The following is an 18,082-nucleotide window of genomic DNA, read 5'->3' as shown; positions in this document are numbered from 1 at the left end:
ATCTGGGTGTACGAAGACTCATTCGATGCGGAATTCTCCGAGTAAGTGCCCTTGAAAGTTTCGTAGGAAAATCTTAACCCCCCGAAAGTTTCGACCCCCCAACTCCATCCCACCCCTTTAACGTTGTCCGATCGGGCTGAAATTCACAAGTTAAGGTCCTCTACGGCCCATGAGCTTATCCGCGAAATTTCAGCTCGATCCGATAACTCCTTCCCTGTTTTCCAGAAACCACGCATTAGCTACTTAATTAACCCATTTCTCCATAAGAGCCCATGTTAATTTGAAATTTTTAAAAGTTATTTAAAAGTTATATTTACACACATGCAAGTGGTTAGCTCAGTCGGTAGAGCGTGGGACTTTTAATCCTCGGGTCAAGGGTTCAAGTCCCTTACGGGCGGTTTTTTTTTCACAAGATCAAAATAAAAGTGTATAATTTTGATAACACCTGGACAGCTTATCATTTGAGAGATAACAGAATATTAGCTTCTTATGAGCAAAAGAAACATTTCGGTCATTCTATCTATTTTTTTCTATTTTATACAATGATTTAAAAGCGGGGGGGTTGGGAGGCGGCAGCCACCCAACTTCCTCTCCTGATTCCTGTACGAGGAGTACAGGAATTATTAAATTACATCCACCATGGATTGTAGAAAAACGTACAGAAATAATATGAAAAAAACTTCGTTTTCTTAAAGAGTTAAAGAGACTGCGTCCCAAAGTCGAACCTTAAAACGTACAGGAATTAGGAGAGGCAGTTGGGGGGCTGCCGCCCCCCAAACCCCCCGCTTTTAAAGACTCTTTTGTACAGGTTTTTTGTTGTGGGGGGACTTTATTGTTACTAATTACTAGTTTCGGCGCAATGGTTCTCCTGTCCTCTTGTGTTTAACATTTTTCGAAGTTATTCCATTATTCATTCATTTCAATTCTTTGTTAATTAAAAGAGGGCCTTTCCGAAGCCAAGAGCGGGGGGTTAGGGGGGCGGTAGCCCCCCACAACAAAAAATCTGTACAAAAGAGTCTTTAAAAGCGGGGGGTTTGGGGGGCGGCAGCCCCCCAACTGCCTCTCCTAATTCCTGTACGTTTTGAGGTTCGACTTTGGGACGCAGCCTCTTTAACTCTTTAAGAAAACGAAGTTTTTTTCATATTATACCAAACTAAGAATCTCGGTGGATTCATACAGAATTCATACTATTAACATGTGTGGTTTACAAACATAAGGCTAAAATGTTTTTTCTTAAAAGCAGGAAATTACCACATGATAAACTTAAAAGCATCACTGAAGCCAATGAGAAAGCTGAACGTCATGCCAAAAGCTATTGCAACGTGAAAGACGAATAACGGAAGACGGGTTTTAAAGCAAAAAACGGACAGGATGTTCACCGAGTTGGAATTTGCTATCCCACACTCGGTATCCCGGTATTCTGCATCAATGCAGACGCCCAGGGATAGATTGGATAGATCCTTTCATAATGCCGGAGAAAAAATATTCCCATAAAGTTGATATCCCTGGGAAATATCTGTGCTAGTTCAATATGGCAAGCCTCTTTTTCTTTCGTCCTCTTTATGTTAAACTTTTGAAAGTGGCTGTCTTATGACGCAATTGATGAATTTTTTTTAACTTAAATAAGATATATAACACATTTTATTCAATATGATGCATTTTTTTTCCAGTGGATGTCAGTCTAGACAGGTGGGCTGACCAACAGCACTAACCCAAATCCTTGAAAGCGTCTGAACCATACTAGAAGGCTACTTGAAGCACGGAAAATTTTTTGGCTTTTTAGCTGGTGTCATCGAAAGGACACGCTGGCCAACATCGCTCACACATGAGGTTGAAATGCACACATAGGTGCATCTGCTCAAAAATTTTACCCAGCGTTGACTTTTCAAAAAAACAGAAAAAAAAAACACAAATGTTGATTCCAGCAGAACCACTTGTTGTACAGGAACAGGTGGGCACAGCAACATACTCTTCCGCAAATTCTCAATTTGACCGCTGTTTTCAAGAAGAACCATAAATCGTTACGAACTTGAGCTAGAATATACTATCAAAATTCCGACTGTAATCGGATTTTAATTTGATTGAAATCTACTGAAAGACATTTTGTCGTTTTACAACCGTTCGTAGCAACGAACTGTAAGTAAGGAGCGACGCGGCTCCATATTAGCCGAAACTCTAAGAAACAGTCTTGATAACAATAGATACATCAAAAGAATTAAGTTTTGATGCTTGTTCAAAGCATATAAAATTCATCAAGTTTAATGTTACCCATCAAAGGTTGCAAGCCAGAGAACATTCGACCAATTTTTTAAAAAGGTGGAAACATCCCCAAAAAATCAACTGATCTTAATAATAATCATACCACCTGATTTAGCATGTTAGAGAACATTACTATAGAGGTTTCAAGTTCTGCATACATAAACGTGGAATTTTGCATTTTTCGCCAGAAGAGAGATCAGGGTTGTGTTTTTTTGGGGGGGGGTGATCGTCTTGAACCACTGATCATAGAAGATCGAGAGAGGCCAAACTTGATCTGAAATCAAAAGTTCTAGTGCACTTTTTCAGCGAACAAAATATTGGAGGGCAGCTAGCCCCCTCCCACGCTCCTTTTTTCTCGAAAGTTGCCCAATCTAAAATTTGAGAGAACCATTTTGTTCAATATAGACGAAAGATTTAATAACCACGTCTTTGAGAATGACTTGACCTCCCACAGCCCCTGGGGGAAGGGCTGCAAGCTATGAACTTTGCCCATTGTTTACATATAGTATTGATTATTGAAAAGTATAAAGGCATTCTTTGAGGGGCATTTTTGTCGCGGGGGGATGCATGAGCGTCTTTCCATGGAGGTATTATTCTCGTAGGGTAAGGGGATTTTCCGTTGAGGGGAGCTGGATTGTGGAATTATTAAAAAACGATCAGAAATTAAATTAAAAGAAACTAGTTTTTCCAATTGAAAGTAAGGAACAATATTAAAACTTAAAACGAGGAGAAATTATTACGTATATGCACGGGGTTGCTCCCTTCTCCATACCTTGGTGTTTAAGTGGAAGTTTTTTTTTTATAGAACATTTAAAAACATCTTATTATTCTAGTTAAGCGGTCCTTGAGTTTCAAGAGCCATTTTTAAATGATTGAAACAAAAAGTCAAACTTTAGCGTAAAAAACGAGGTATTGAGGAGGGCATAGCACCCCTCATCTAGGTAATAATTTCTGCTCGTTTTAAGTTTAATGTTGCTCATTACTTTCAGCTGAAAAAAACATGTTTTTTATTTATTGAATGAGAGCAGTCACGTGATTGAGTTACAGATAGCCAAACACAATTTTAAAACGAAAGTAAAACAGTTCAAAATAGGGATGATACCTTTTTATTGACAGTGAAATATAAAATTATTTAACTGGATATTTCGAACACATATACAGTGTTCATCATCAGCAGTAAAAGTTTTTACTGCTGAGTTTTACTTTGAGTTTTACTGCTGATGATGAACACTGTATATGTGTTCGAAATATCCAGTTAAATAATTTTATATTTCACTGTCAATAAAAAGGTATCATCCCTATTTTGAACTGTTTTACTTTCGTCATGGAAAGGCAGTGTGGTCTTCGAAGTTATCTACAATTTTAAAATTTTAGAGAATGACGAATTGTGATCAAACAGTTCGTGGTAACGAACTGTAGTAAGGAGCGACCCGGCTCAATAGTAACCAAAACTCTAAAAAATGGAATTTTGATACCAATAGCTACATCAAAAGAATTGCATTTTAATGCTGGTTTTAAATATATAAGTTTCATCAGGTTTAGTCTTACCCATCAAAAGTTACGAGCCTGAGAAAATTTGCGTTATTTTAGAAAATAGGTGGAAACACCCCCTATTCAGCGTATCAGAGAACCCTACTGTAGAAGTTTCGAGCTCCTATCTACAAAAATGTGGAATTTTGCATTTTTTGCCAGAAGGCAGATCACGGATGCGTGTTTATTTGTTTTTTTTTCCCAGGGGTGATCGTATCGACCCAGTTGTCTTAGAATGTTGCAAGAGGGCTCATTCTAACGGAAATAAAAAGTTCTAGTGCCCTTTTTAAGTGACTAAAAAAATTGGAGGGCACCTAGGCCCCCTCCCCCGCTAATTATTTTCCCACAGTCAACGGATCAAAATTCTGAGATAGCCATTTTATTCAGAGTAGTCGAAAAACCTTATAACTATGTCTTTGGGGACGACTTACTCCCCCACAGTCCCCGTGGGAGGGGCAACAAGTTACAAACTTTGACCTGTGCTTACATATAGTAATGGTTATTGGGAAGTATACAGGCGTTTTCAGGAGGATTTTTTTGGTTGGATGGAGGGGTTGAGAAGAGGGGGATATGCTGGGGGAACTTTCCATCGAGAATTTGTCATGGGAGAAGAAACTTTCCATGAAGGGAGAGCAGGATTTACTAGCACTATTAAAAAAAAAAAACAATTAAAAAATAAATGTGAAAAAAAGCTTTTTCAGCTGGAAGTAAGGAACAGCAATAAAACTTAAAACAAATAGAAATTATTACCCATATGAGGGACTCACCTCCTTCTAATACCTCGCTCTTTACGCTAAAGTATTTTTAGTAATTTCAACTATTTATTCTACGGCTTTTGTGATTCAGGGGTCATTTTTAATGAATTGGGATAAAATTTAAGCTTTAGTGTAAAGAGCGAGGTATTGACGATGGGGCGAATCCCCTCGTATATGTAATAAAAACATGAGAATACAAAAGTTCTTTACGTAAGCTAATTTATAAGTTACGTAAATCTTTTACCAATAAAAATATCGTAAAAAATTAAAAGTTCTAGTTGCCTTTTTAATTAACAAAAAAATCGGAGGGCAACTAGGCTTCGTCCCCCGCTCTTTTTTTTCTCAAAATCATTCGATCAAAATTATGAGAAAGCCATTTAGCCAAAAAAAAAAATAAAAATAAAAAATGTAAATTTCGTTTTGATTATTCCTCTGCGGAGAGCCAAAATCAAAACATGCATTGATTCAAAAACGTTCAGAAATTAAATAAAAAAAACAAGTTTTTTTAACTGAAAGTAAGGAGCGACATTAAAACTTAAAACGCACAGAAATTACTTCGTATATGAAAGAGGCTGCTTCCTCATCAACGCCCCGCTCTTTACGCTAAAGTTTTTTACTGTTTTAAAAAGAAGAATTGAGAGAAAGAGTCAAACTTTAGCGTAAAGAACGGGGCGCTGATGAGGAAGCAGCCTCTTTCATATACGAAGTAATTTCTGTGCGTTTTAAGTTTTAATGTCGCTCCTTACTTTCAGTTAAAAAAACTTGTTTTTTTATTTAATTCTTCATAAAGTTCAAAGTATATTTCAAAACCTTTCGAGAATTTGTGGAAAGGTCTATTATCTGTATTTACGATAGACTTTCAAAAGATATTAAGACAGTTTTTATTTCTAATATGAAAGAGTCATAAGTTGATTTTATATTAGCAACTGCAAAAAACCGCAAAAAAAAAAAAAAAAAAAAACTATTTAGAAACCGCACACCCTAGGATTTACACCGGTGTCTCCGCTCTGTGGTGAAAATTATTAACGCCCAGGGGCATCAATGTACAAAGACGTAGGCAAGGATGGGGGAGGGGGCAGATTGTATTTTTAAATATATAGGAGAGTGGGTTTTGTTGTTTTTAATTTTTCTTTTTCCTTTCACGAAAACACACACGAAAAAGTATTTTTTTAACGAAAATACCAAAAAAGGTATTTTCCAAATCTAGGGGAGATCTTCACTAAATCTTGAAAACAAGAATTTCCCCTAAAATCCCCCCCCCCAACTGACGCATGTCTAGATCATAGTAATCAAACCCCTGAAAACAAAGATTAAAACGAAGTATCCACAACCTACACAGTAAAAACTTAGTCTACAAGAATGGATATTCGACAAAGTTTGGGTTTTTCGCAATTATTATTATGATATGTTCCGTCATATTTTATCAAGAAAGGACACATGGGAGATATAGGAAAAGGGGAGGGGGATATCTATTAAACTCATTTGTGATATGTGTTTCAAAGACATTAATTTAGGTTTTATTCCAAGCAGCAAATATCCAGGTATTTCAATATCGATACCCCACACCCCCTCCAAAAAAAAGAAGCTAATTACAAATAATAGATAGATCAAGCCATGGTATTAATTTTCTTTCTTATCTTATCCATTAATACTATTGTTTTTTTTTTTATCGCATTATTAAATCTGGCACTTAATGAATTATTTAGTTGAATTATTCAATTTTAATTATTATTAATGAATTATTTAATCCCAATAATATTGGTTCAAAGCATCTACCAATTTCTTTTGTTTTCCATTTTATCCCAATCCTGTGGGTTTCATTTGATATCTTTCTTTGAAACAAGTAATAAAAACCGACTGGAACAAAAACTGCTTATGGTCTCATTTAGTTGACCAGTTTTTTCTAAGTCAAAAGTTGCTAAAAATTTTACACTGAGCCTAACAGATGAAAAGAAGAGCTAAATTGAAGCAACTTCTGAAATAGTAACTAATTAGGCTACGAATTTTATTTAAGAAAAGATTTCGTTCAGTATGGCTATTGGCTCAACAGTTTAAACAAAATATAAAAGTCAGAACCTCCAAAAATATTTAAGTTATTCATCTCTTAAAAGTTTTAAATTAAAAATACTTGCTAGATTGCTCAAATTAGTTACAAATATAGAATCACACTATCTTTTTTTTAGAATTTTGTAACGTGAGTAGCGTATTTTCCTTGATTTTTTTATATATTCAACGAGATTGGACTCAGAAAATTTTTATACTGGAATATGCTCATAGAGACAGACATGGAGACTGGACAACGGATAACTTCTCACGAAGCCTATCTGAGAAAAGTTATCCTCAAAAAGAAATGCCACAGGAAGAAGAAGAAGAAAACTCTTTGATTTTTCGAGAAGAAGAAGATTCCTTGATTCTTCGGCAAGAACAAGATTGTGTATTCTTAAAGAAAAAGAGGATTCTTTGATTCTTCGAGACGAAGAAGATTCTTTGATTTAATTATAAGTACTGTCATGCCAGTATACCAAAGAGAGGGGAATCGTTCGAGCAATATTTTGGTCCTAGATGCATAATTTGGGCACTTCCTTCCCCCTTGGAAAGATATCCTTTTTAAAACTGTGACTTCGTCCGCTTATGAGCATTGTTATTTGCTCTAAGTTTGGAAAACAAATTTATGACGATTGTTTTTTTGAATTAATGCACAACTTAAAATAAATCATCCTAAAAGACATCCAAATAATTTTAGATTCTTTTCAATAAAAATTAAATAAAAAAACAAGTTTTTTTAACTGAAAGTAAGGGCCGGGTCGCTCCTTACTACAATTCGTTACCACAAACTGTTTGAATATTACAACCCTGTCAGTGAAAAAAATAGGGTCAAATTGAAAAAAATTCAGCGTTCGGAAGCATGGGGGTTGATAAGAGGTTCTAAGAGGAGGCCCCACCCCCACTCACATATAAGAAAATCCTCGAGAGCGATAATAAAATTATGTACCCTCATATGACAGCATATTTTCCCTCTTTCTACATTGACTGTCGATCCGAGTTTTTTTTTATTTATGCTAACTTTTCATTTTATTTTATATTATGAATTGAGACCTAGGAACACACGTGGGCACTTCTGTGATAGGCTATAATTTAAAAAGAACAACAAAAGAGAAAAAGCCTGTGCAGATTTTAATCAAATTTATAAGGAACTTTAAACCAACGTTCCACTCCCCCCACCCCTATGATCGAAAAGTATCTGATCGACAAGAACTTTTTCTGATTTTTTTTTATAGATTTTATCTTACACGCTTCTAACCTATGCAATGAGATTTATTTCTTTGACTTTTTACCTTCACGAATTTCTCTCCGTGTGAGATCAGCACTTCCTTTGGTAGCTCGCATTACCATATTCGTAAATCCAATGCCATATCGGATTAGTTTGAAGTCATCATCCGCCGTCATAGGTTCCGGGACTAGTCCTGCCAGGTACATACATTTCCCTAGGAAAATAAAGAAAATTTCAATACAAAATACTCCACAGAAACGCAAGGACAAACCGAAGATAGTTCTTTTTCTCCAGACGCTACGGAGAAATAAAATTTACCATCGTAAGATATTACATTTTTGTTCCCTTTTCATCATTTTTAAAATCATACAAAGATGATTTATACAAAAGATGATTAATACGCGAATGTAAAAGCTTTATATGTAAATCTTCCCTAGGTCATTCACAATGAGATTTTAATAATACCAAGGTTAAGCAAGCGCTGATTTGAGGCAATCATAATTTTTATTGTAGGATTTCGCAGTCAACCAGAAAACTTCATCAGAAATCTAATTGGTTCAAATTAGCGCAAGCTTAACATCGGATTCAGTATAATTTCATTGTAAATGGGTCTGTAATATAAAAGTAAATTTATCCTTTAACGGAATAAGTATTCTATCTATGTTCATGCAGTATTGATGGCAGGTTAGAACTAATTTCTATATTCGGTTATCTTTTGTTCGCAGATACGTTCACGAGGGAACAATATTCACTAGTCACAGCAATTTTAAGGGCAGACTTTTAGCGATTTTTGTAAAAAATTCAACTTTTAACGGACATCTAGGCAACCACTGACGATTTTTCTAAATAACAGCAACAGACATGGAATATGAGAGGAATTATTTAAAAGAAAATTAATCAATACTGTAATCATTGGATGGCGTAAACATCTTGTGTGCAACTGAAGTTGCTCATTTATGCAATTAATAAAAATGTTTGTTGCGTAATTACTTGTACGTAGTAGAAATGATTATTATAGCTCATCCACAGTCTGCACAAATCTAGGGTTACATCAACATCAATTGATAGAAAATAACTTACTTTTGTATAGAATGAGTGGCCTTTTCAGAGCCCATAAGCCAACAAACAGCCAAAAATTGTTCTGCCTGAGCCTAAGGTTATATGCACATTAACTGATAAAGAACAATTCAGTTCGAAACAAGAGCGGGCTTTAAGAGTGTGATAACCCACCCACAGCATGTGTGAGCCTACGGTCATATGAACATCATCTGATGGAAAACAACTTACTTTGCGGAGCAACAGTGGCCCTTTGAGAGCATAAAAACCCATCCACAGCATATGTGACCCAACGGTCATATAACATCAAGAGATAGAAAGCAACTAACTTTGCGGAGCAAGAGTGGTCCTTTGAGAGCATAAAAACCCACCCACAGCATTTGTGAGCAACATACTGTGGTCACATGAACATCAACTGATAGAAAAAAACACACTTTGCGGAGCAAGAGTGGCCCTTTGAGAGCATAAAAACTCGCACAAAGCATATGTGAGCCTAGGGTCATATGAACGTCAACTTATAGAAAACAACTCACTTTGCGTAGCAAGAGTGGCCCTTTGTGAGCATAAAAGCCCATACACAGCATATATGAGCCTACGGTCATATGAACATCAACTGATAGAAAACAACTCCCTTTGCGGAGCAAGAGTGGCCCTTTGAGAGCATGAAAACCCACCCACAGCCTATGTGAGCCTAGGATCATATGAACATCAAGTGATAGAAAACAACTCACTTTGCAGAGCAAGAGTGGCCCTTTGAGAGCATAAAAACCCGACCATAGCATATGTGAACCTAGGGTCACATGAACATCAACTGATAGAAAACAACACACTTTGCGGAGCAAGAGTGGCCCTTTAAGAGCATAAAAACCCACCCACAGCATATGTGAGCCTACGGTTATATGAACACCAACCGATGGAAAACAACTCACTTTGCGGAGCAAGAGTGGTCCTTTGAGAACACAAAAGCCAATCCAACGCATACGGTAACCTAATATGTACATCGATTGATAGAAAACAATTCACTTTGCGGAGCAAAAGTGGGCTCTTGAGAACATAACAGTCAACCCATAGTATATCTTAACCTAATATGCACATAAACTGACAAAAAGCAACGAACTTTGCGGAGCAGGAGTGGCCCTTTGAGAGCACAATAGCCCGCACACAGAATGTGCAAACCAAGGGTTAAATCCATACAAACTGACAGAAAACAATTCACTTTGCGAAGCAAGAGTAACCTTTTGAGAGTATAACAGCCTGTCTACAGCCTATATAAAACTAGAGATATATGTACATAAACTGATAGAAATCAATTCACTTTACGAGGGAAGAGCGACCTTTTGAGAGTATAACATTCCACTTGTAGCATATGCACATTAACTGATAGACAGTAACGAGTCTGGCAAAGCAAGACTAGTCCTTTGAGAGCATAACAGCTCACCCACAGAATATGTGAGCCTAGGTTTAATTGTATATCAACTGACACAAAGCAATCCACTTTGCGGAGCAAGATTAGCGTCTTGAGAGCATAACAGCCCACACACAGCAATTGTGAACCTAGTGTTGAATGCACAACAAATGATAGAAAACAATTCACTTTGCGAAGCAAGAGTTGCTCTTTGAGAGCATAACAGTCCGTTTGCAACCTATAAGAAACTAGATATATATGTATAGGAACTGAAAAAAAAATAACAATTCACTTTGCGGAGCAGCAGTGACTATTGAGAGTGCAATAGCCCACACATAGCCAAAATACGAAATAAATTCTATCTCATTTTTTTTATCTATAGCTTAAAGTATATAAAAGACTTCAAGAGGTTTTTATTTTTTTCTCTTATGAATGAAATTCTATCTCTATTAAAAATTGTGGCAAAATGTTTGAAAAAACAACCTATAGACAAGCTTTTCCCTCTTACGTAAAAAATAAAAGGACTTGTTTCATTCTATAAATTTAGTCAATAACTGTTGCAAAACTGATTTAACTTGCTTTTTTGGCTATCTAAACGTTTTAATATTTACAAAAAGGGATGTAGGTGTACGCCTTTTAAAATGGACGCTCTCTATTAACACTTAGGAAATAACTTTTACTCCAATATGTTCCACAAGGTAAAAAATTCCAGGAATGATCTGAGGTGAAAGAGTGATATAGTCAAAAGAAGTATTTACAGGGTTTAACCCCCCCCCCCCCACCACAAATGAAAAATAATGCATAATGAATTTTTTATACTTTATAAGAAAAGACGTTTTTCCACGCCTGGGGACATCCCTCCTTCACTACCAAGTGGGACTGACAGTTCTCGAAATAATATTCTATCTATACGACTAACAAGTCACAGTTACGTAATACATAATACTAGTTGGCGAGGGAGATGTGGAAAAGAGCCATAGCGTAGCGCAAATGTATACTTTAGGTTATAAACAGTTACGCGAACAGTTTTTAAGTATCCTGAGCCCTCTCCATTCCATTGAAACGAGTATACATTAGCTATACAGCTAAACTACTTATATAAGGTAGAAACGTGAAATTTTGGTAAAATATTATTTGAACTTAAGAGCCACCTGAACCTTCAATGTGAGAAGCAAAATGTTCGTATCATCAAAACAATCCCCTCCCTCAACTGATTATGGGGGGGGGTCAAATAGTGCTCAAACTCAACCATTGACGAAACAAACCATAAAATACATCACCATTCTTTAGTATGGGGGGGGGGGAGAGTACAACAATTACGGCATCTCGCAAGACGAAACGTTTCTTCAATTTCCGTCTTTATTTCCTCCTATTTCTTTCCAGTTGTTTCCACTTTATTCCACTTCCAATGTTTCCTTTCTCGTTTTCATCAGAAGATGAAAATATGAAAAAAAAAACGCCTTCCACATGGTTTTATTTTTTTCCCTCTGAACGAAATTCTGTCTTTTCCAATTGAGATAAAAATATTTGGAAACGATTTATTGAAAGGAACACCTTTTTGGACTTTTAAAATTGCTCATGGTCTTTCTTTTACGAAAGTTTAAGAGACTAGTAACTTCACGATAATTTTAAGATTTCAAATGAAACTGCTGAAAATAGAAATAAGAATTTCTATTTTGAAAGCTCCTTACATTCACAGCATAATTGTTGTAACTATTTGTGCATTTATTATGAATGATCCCATGAAAGTGGATGAAAGACATCACCAAATGTATGGTGATAAACATCATTGGCGATAATGATACACGGTGATGATGGTGGTCATAGGTGTAGGGCTATGGTATATGACATCATAATTGTTATCATTTGAGATAATCAAGAGATCCAAAGTTTACTAACTTTGCAGCATTTCCAAACTCTAAAAATAGGCTACAAAAAGAAAATTTATCAAAATTATCGAGACATCCTGCATTCAGAATTAATTTATACTAAAAAGAACCATAAGAAAAAGCAACAGGAAGCAGCTGACCCCCCCCCCCCGGGAAAACAAATATACTGCACTTTTTTCACACCATACTTTTCCAAAAAAGCATCGCTGAAACTTTTTCCACTTAACATACAATATTTTTGCAAGGCTCATTCCCTCCCCCATCTGTGGAATAAATTTACACAAATTATTCTACTAGGAATATATCTAGTAATATGGAAATTATATTAACAGCATTGGTAATCAGCATAGTTTATTGCATAAACAGCATGCTAGGATTCTAATAAGAAAAAGCTCCCTGTATTCAGTGTTGCTCAAAACTAACAAGAGCTAAGAGCTCATATGGTATGAGCTCTAACAAAATTCTAAGAATCAATAAATTGATTTAAATGGAAAATCAGAGGCTTAATGCCGGTCAGGATTTAAAATAAGAGCTCTGAGTCACGATGCCCTTCTAAATATCAAAATTCATTAAGACCTGATCACCCACTCATAAGTTATAAATACCTAATTTTTTCTAATTTTTTCCTCTCCCTTTAGCCCCCCAGATGGTCGAATCTGGGAAAACGACTTTATCAAGTCAATTTGTGCAGCTCCCTGACATGCCTACCAATTTTCATTTCCTAGCACGTCCAGAAGCACCAAACTCGCCAAATCACTGAACCCCTCCCCCCAAATCCCCCAAAGAGAGCGAATCCAGTACGGTTACGTCAATCACGTATCAAGGATATTTGCTTATTCTATCCACCAAGCTTCATCCCGATTCTTCCACTCCAAGTGTTTTCCAAGATACCCCCCTCCAACTCCCTCCAATGTCAAAAGATCTGGTCGGGATTTAAAATACGAGCTCTGAGACACGAATGCTTTCTAAATATAAGTTTCCTTAAGATCCGATCACCTATTCGTAAGATAAAAATACTCCAATTTTCACGTTTCCCAAGAATTACAGTTTCCCCCTCCAACTCCTTCCAATGTCACAGGATCTGGTCGGAATTTAAAATTAGAGCTTTAAAATACAAGATCCTTCTAAATATCAAATTTCATTAGGATCTGGTCACCCTTTCGTAAGTTAAAATTACCTCAATTTTCTAAATTACCCCCCACCCCTCTCAACTCCACCAAAGAGAGCAGATTCGGTCCGGTTATTTCAGTCATGTATCTTAGACAGGTTTTTATTTTTCCCACCCGGTTTCATCCTGATCTCTCCGCTTTAAGTGTTTTTTAAGATTTCCGGTCCCCCCAACTGCCCCCCCCCCCCCCAATGACGCTGGATCCAGTTGAGATTTAAAATAAGAGATCTGAGTTATGAGGTCCTTCTAAATGTGAAGTTTCACGAAGATCCGATCACTCCTTCGTAAGTTAAAAATACGTCTGATTCTGATTTTTCAGAATTACTTCCCCCCCCCCCCAACAGAGCAGATCCGTTCCAATTATCTAAATCACGTATCTAAGACTTCTGCTTATTTTTCCCACCAAGTTTCATCCCGATCCCTCCAATCTAAGCGTTTTCCATGATTTTAGGTTCCCCCACCCCAAACTCCCCCAGTGTCACCGGATCCGGTCGGGATTTAAAATAAGAGCTTTGAGACACTATATCCTTCTAAAGATCACATTTCATGAGATCCGATCACCCGTTCGTAAGTTAAAAATACCTCATTTTTCTATTTTTTTAGAATCAACCCCCCCCCAACTACCCCAAAGAGAGCGGATCTGTTCCGGTTATGTCAATCATGTATCTAGGACCTGTAGTTAATTTTACCACTAAGTTTCATCCCGATCCCTCCAATCCAAGCGTTTTCCAAGATTTTAGGTTTCCCCTCCCAACCCCAACCCCCCAGTGTCACCAGATCCAGTCGGGATCTAAAACAACAGCTCTGAGACACGATACCCTTCTAAATATCAAATTTCATTGAGATCCGATTAAGTTAAAAATAAATTTTTAATTTTATTTACGATTAAGTTAAAAAATTCTTTTTTAGTTTTTTCTTTTTTTTCTCTTTCAGCAGCAAGTCTGGTTACGCGTCGCTCTGGTGATTCCTCGACACACCTTCTTTTTTTACTTTCTCTGTCAACTGCAAGTCGGGTTTCGCGATTTTACTGACGTCAGTCGTTAAGACGTCAGTACACAAACAACTTATTTTTATATATATACAGGTAAAAGTAAAGGATACGGCATTAGACTTTACAGTCCGTACCGGCGGTGCTGATCTCTGTTTCTTGGCCCTTCAGCCAGGAAGTGCAATGGGGGGTTGGGGGCCAGCCATCCTGTGCTTTCGCACACCCTTCCTGTTTACCTTCCCCAGATTTTCTCCAGGTACCCATTTAGAGCTGGGTCGACTCTGGCTAAGCTTACAGAGTCACGCCACTGACCCCCGTCCAAAACTGAAGAATTAGGTACACTGGGATTCGAACCCGCGTCTATATGATATACTAGTATATCATATAATTACATGTATGTGATTTACTAGCTGTTGGTGTGGCACTTCGCCCCCCCTCCCCCCGCGCGTAAGTCTTTAGGCACCATTGTAGTTGTGTTCCTGTGTCCCACCTGTGAATATATATATATATGTGAATATATAATATATATGTATGAATATATAATATATACATGTGAATATATAATATATATGTATGAATATATAATATATACATGTGAATATATAATATATAATATATATATATATATATATATATATATATATATATATATATATATATATATATATATATATATATATATATATATATATATATATATATATATATATATATATATATATATATATATATATATATATATATATATATATATATATCACAGGTGGGACACAGGGACACAACTACAATAGCGCGTAACTAATATGGCGCGTAACCACTTACGCGCGCAGGGGGGCTTGGAGGGCGCGAAGGACCCCCACCAACCGTAAATACACAAACATTAGCATAAAATGCCAATCGTTAATTTTTACTATAGTTAATTCTTGAAGGAAATTCAGAAAATACCACTAAGGAAAAACCGGAGAAATGAGAGGATAATATTGGCATTGGAAATAAGGCCTTTATCTCAGAACCATGTTATATGTTATAGATATGGGACAGCGGGGTAAAATATTTTTAAACCGGAAACCGAAAATTTTCCCACCTACAAAAAAATAAACAACAAAGTTAATATTTTACAATTTATTCAATATGAAATATGAGACTTTATCGTGATTGAAATCTTTCCAAGAATTAAAGTTTGTAAATGCACAAACGTTAGCATAAAAAGCCAATCGTTAAATTTTACTATAGTTAATTCTTGAAGAAAATTCAGGAAATACAACTAAGGAAAAACCAGAGAAATTAGAGGATAATATTTGCATTTGATATAAGGCCCCTATCTTCGAAACATAAGAACTGATATATCCAGCAAAGATTACTTTATGTAACCATCTTCTAAAGATTGAGGAAATTAAAGTAGAAAATACATGTGTCATCAAATAATGGTGTGGGAGTAACTTTCCATATCTCGAAGAACATTTCTAAGTAGATGAAACATCTTGACACTTCTACTAAAGAACCATGAAATCACAACAGTTGAAACAAAAGAAATAATTCATTAAAAAAAACCTTTGTTTTTCATAAAGGGCTAAATCTGAACTTTTACCCTTTTCCAAAATTCGCGTTTTAGTAAATGTTTTAGAGACAAAAGGTTAATATTTTGAAATTAAATGCAAATTTGGGACACAAAAAAATCAATTGTCTTTTTTATTTTTATATTATGTGTAAATATATTTCAAAAACGTGCTGGTCAATTTGGAGCAGTTAAGAGTTCAAACTATCGTTTCAACAGTTTCTATAAATCAGAAATTTTGATTTTTAACTAATGTTTTTTTTTAAAACTAATCTGTTCATTGAAACTAAAACATTCACTGGGAGAGCATATTTTCTGTTCAAAAAAGGCTTTTCCCATCTATGTAAACCCTTGTGAAACCGTATCGGTAAAAAAAAATAAAAAAAAACCTTAAATTTCATCCCATTTCTAATTCTGCACAGGTCGTCTCTACCCCAATTACTAGGACGGAAGTAGATCAACTTTGTAAATCTAGAGACTAAATGCTTCAAATACAAAAATATCATTTTTTATATATATATATTTACTATTTGACAAGTTACTATTTCATTTAATATATTTGACTTTAAATATATCTCAAAGACGTTTTGCTGAAGTCTTTATAAATTGAATATTGGTGTTTGGTATTTTGATGAATGTTTTCATTTATGTTTTTTTTATGTTTGAATAATTTTGAATAAAATTGAAAAGTTTGAATGTTTGGTTTGTGTTCACTTCCTTCGGTCTCATTTATTTTACAAAATACATGTATACTTATCAGGGGCGTAATTTGCTATGGGACAGGGGGATAACTATCCCTCCCAGAACTCGGCTTGCCCCCTTCCGACCATAGTTCCCTCCCCCCATCTGAAATTTAGTTTCTTCAAAAGTTTTGTCAAGACTAAGATGAACTTGCACAATTCAAGCATCAGCAGAAACAGATCAATTTTTTAATGCATATTTGACTTTATAGTACTTTTATAGTAACTAAATAGTACCTCTATGATACTAAGTGGCCTTTTTTTCAGTTTCTTTTATTTTAATTTCAACTTGATTCGGGAAAATTGGCTCCAACTTTGCCATCCCCCCCCAAGGATTTTGACAAAATTATGCCACTGATTCTTACGGCTATATATATTTACCAGTTAGAACACGCTAAGACTGCGGTTAGCCAAACTAAGGAAACTAATTTTATTAAAAATTAAGATTTCCAGCTAAGGAAAGAATTATAATACCAATGCTGCAAAAGCAGAGTAACTGAAATAACAGGAAAATATAACAGACGTGCGTGTGCCAACCTCTATTTAATTTATGTGACTTTGTCGATCCTTTTTGTCTCTGGGATTATTCTCCTTAAGAAAAAAAACGGATTAATCATTTCAGATTCTGTCAATTTTGTTATTTCTTCCATCTTGGGCGAAAAACTCGGCTCTTATTACAAAATTTATTATTTTTAATATTACAGTTAAACTTGAATTGCTGCACAGAGCGCTCTCAAACACAGCTTGCGTTCGTATTTCTCCACATCCCCGCTTAATTAGATCCTTCCAGTTGTGAGTTTTTTGGTTCTTTTTTTCTTTCTCACTGCTTCTATGTTTCTTTTCTCCTCCTTTTATCTTTTCGTATTAATTTTTAAGAGTTTTTACTATGTGTTATTCCTCGTATTTACTATTGTATAAAATTGTTGAAAAACATTAATAATAACAATAACAACAATAATGATGATACATATAAGTTTGTTTTGTTCATTATTTCTTTATTTTGACATTATATTTAAATATATATGTTATATAATATATATTATAATATATGTTCTATAGAGTATTTACAAATCGAATATTGGTGTTTTGTATTATGTTTTTTTATTATGACTGAATAAATTAAATAAAATTATTTAGATGTTTAGGTTGTGTTCGTGCTTATTTATTTTATACAATGTGCATATCCTTATAGCTACATTTTATTCCCTTGAGGGATATGCTTCACAGCCTTCAATGATCCTATTTTTTTCCTGCTTTTCTTGTGCTTGAATACTTTGAATAAATTTGAATGATTTTGATGTTTGAGTTGTGCTCGCTTCGTTCGTGTCTTATTTATCAAACAGTTCGTGGTAACGAACTGTAGTAAGGAGCGACCCGGCTCAATAGTAACCAAAACTCTAAAAAAACGGATGATATCAATAGTTACATCAAAAGAATCGCATTTTAATGCTGATTTTAAATATATA

General features: G+C 35.4%; 1 protein-coding gene across 1 annotated transcript in view; it reads right to left on the bottom strand.

Moving 5' to 3' along the window:
• Positions 1–18,082, bottom strand: part of LOC136035277 (trithorax group protein osa-like) — a gene marked incomplete in the record, with an annotated part of 231,052 nt that overhangs the window by 59,491 nt on the left and 153,479 nt on the right. The window contains 1 exon segment of the mRNA XM_065716958.1: positions 7,880–8,029. Coding sequence (XP_065573030.1) covers positions 7,880–8,029 — 150 coding nt within the window.

The sequence above is a fragment of the Artemia franciscana genome, chromosome 14 (genome assembly GCF_032884065.1).
Source record: "Artemia franciscana chromosome 14, ASM3288406v1, whole genome shotgun sequence".
Classification (NCBI taxonomy): Eukaryota; Metazoa; Arthropoda; class Branchiopoda; order Anostraca; family Artemiidae; genus Artemia; species Artemia franciscana.
This window is presented reverse-complemented; position numbering and strand designations above follow the sequence as displayed.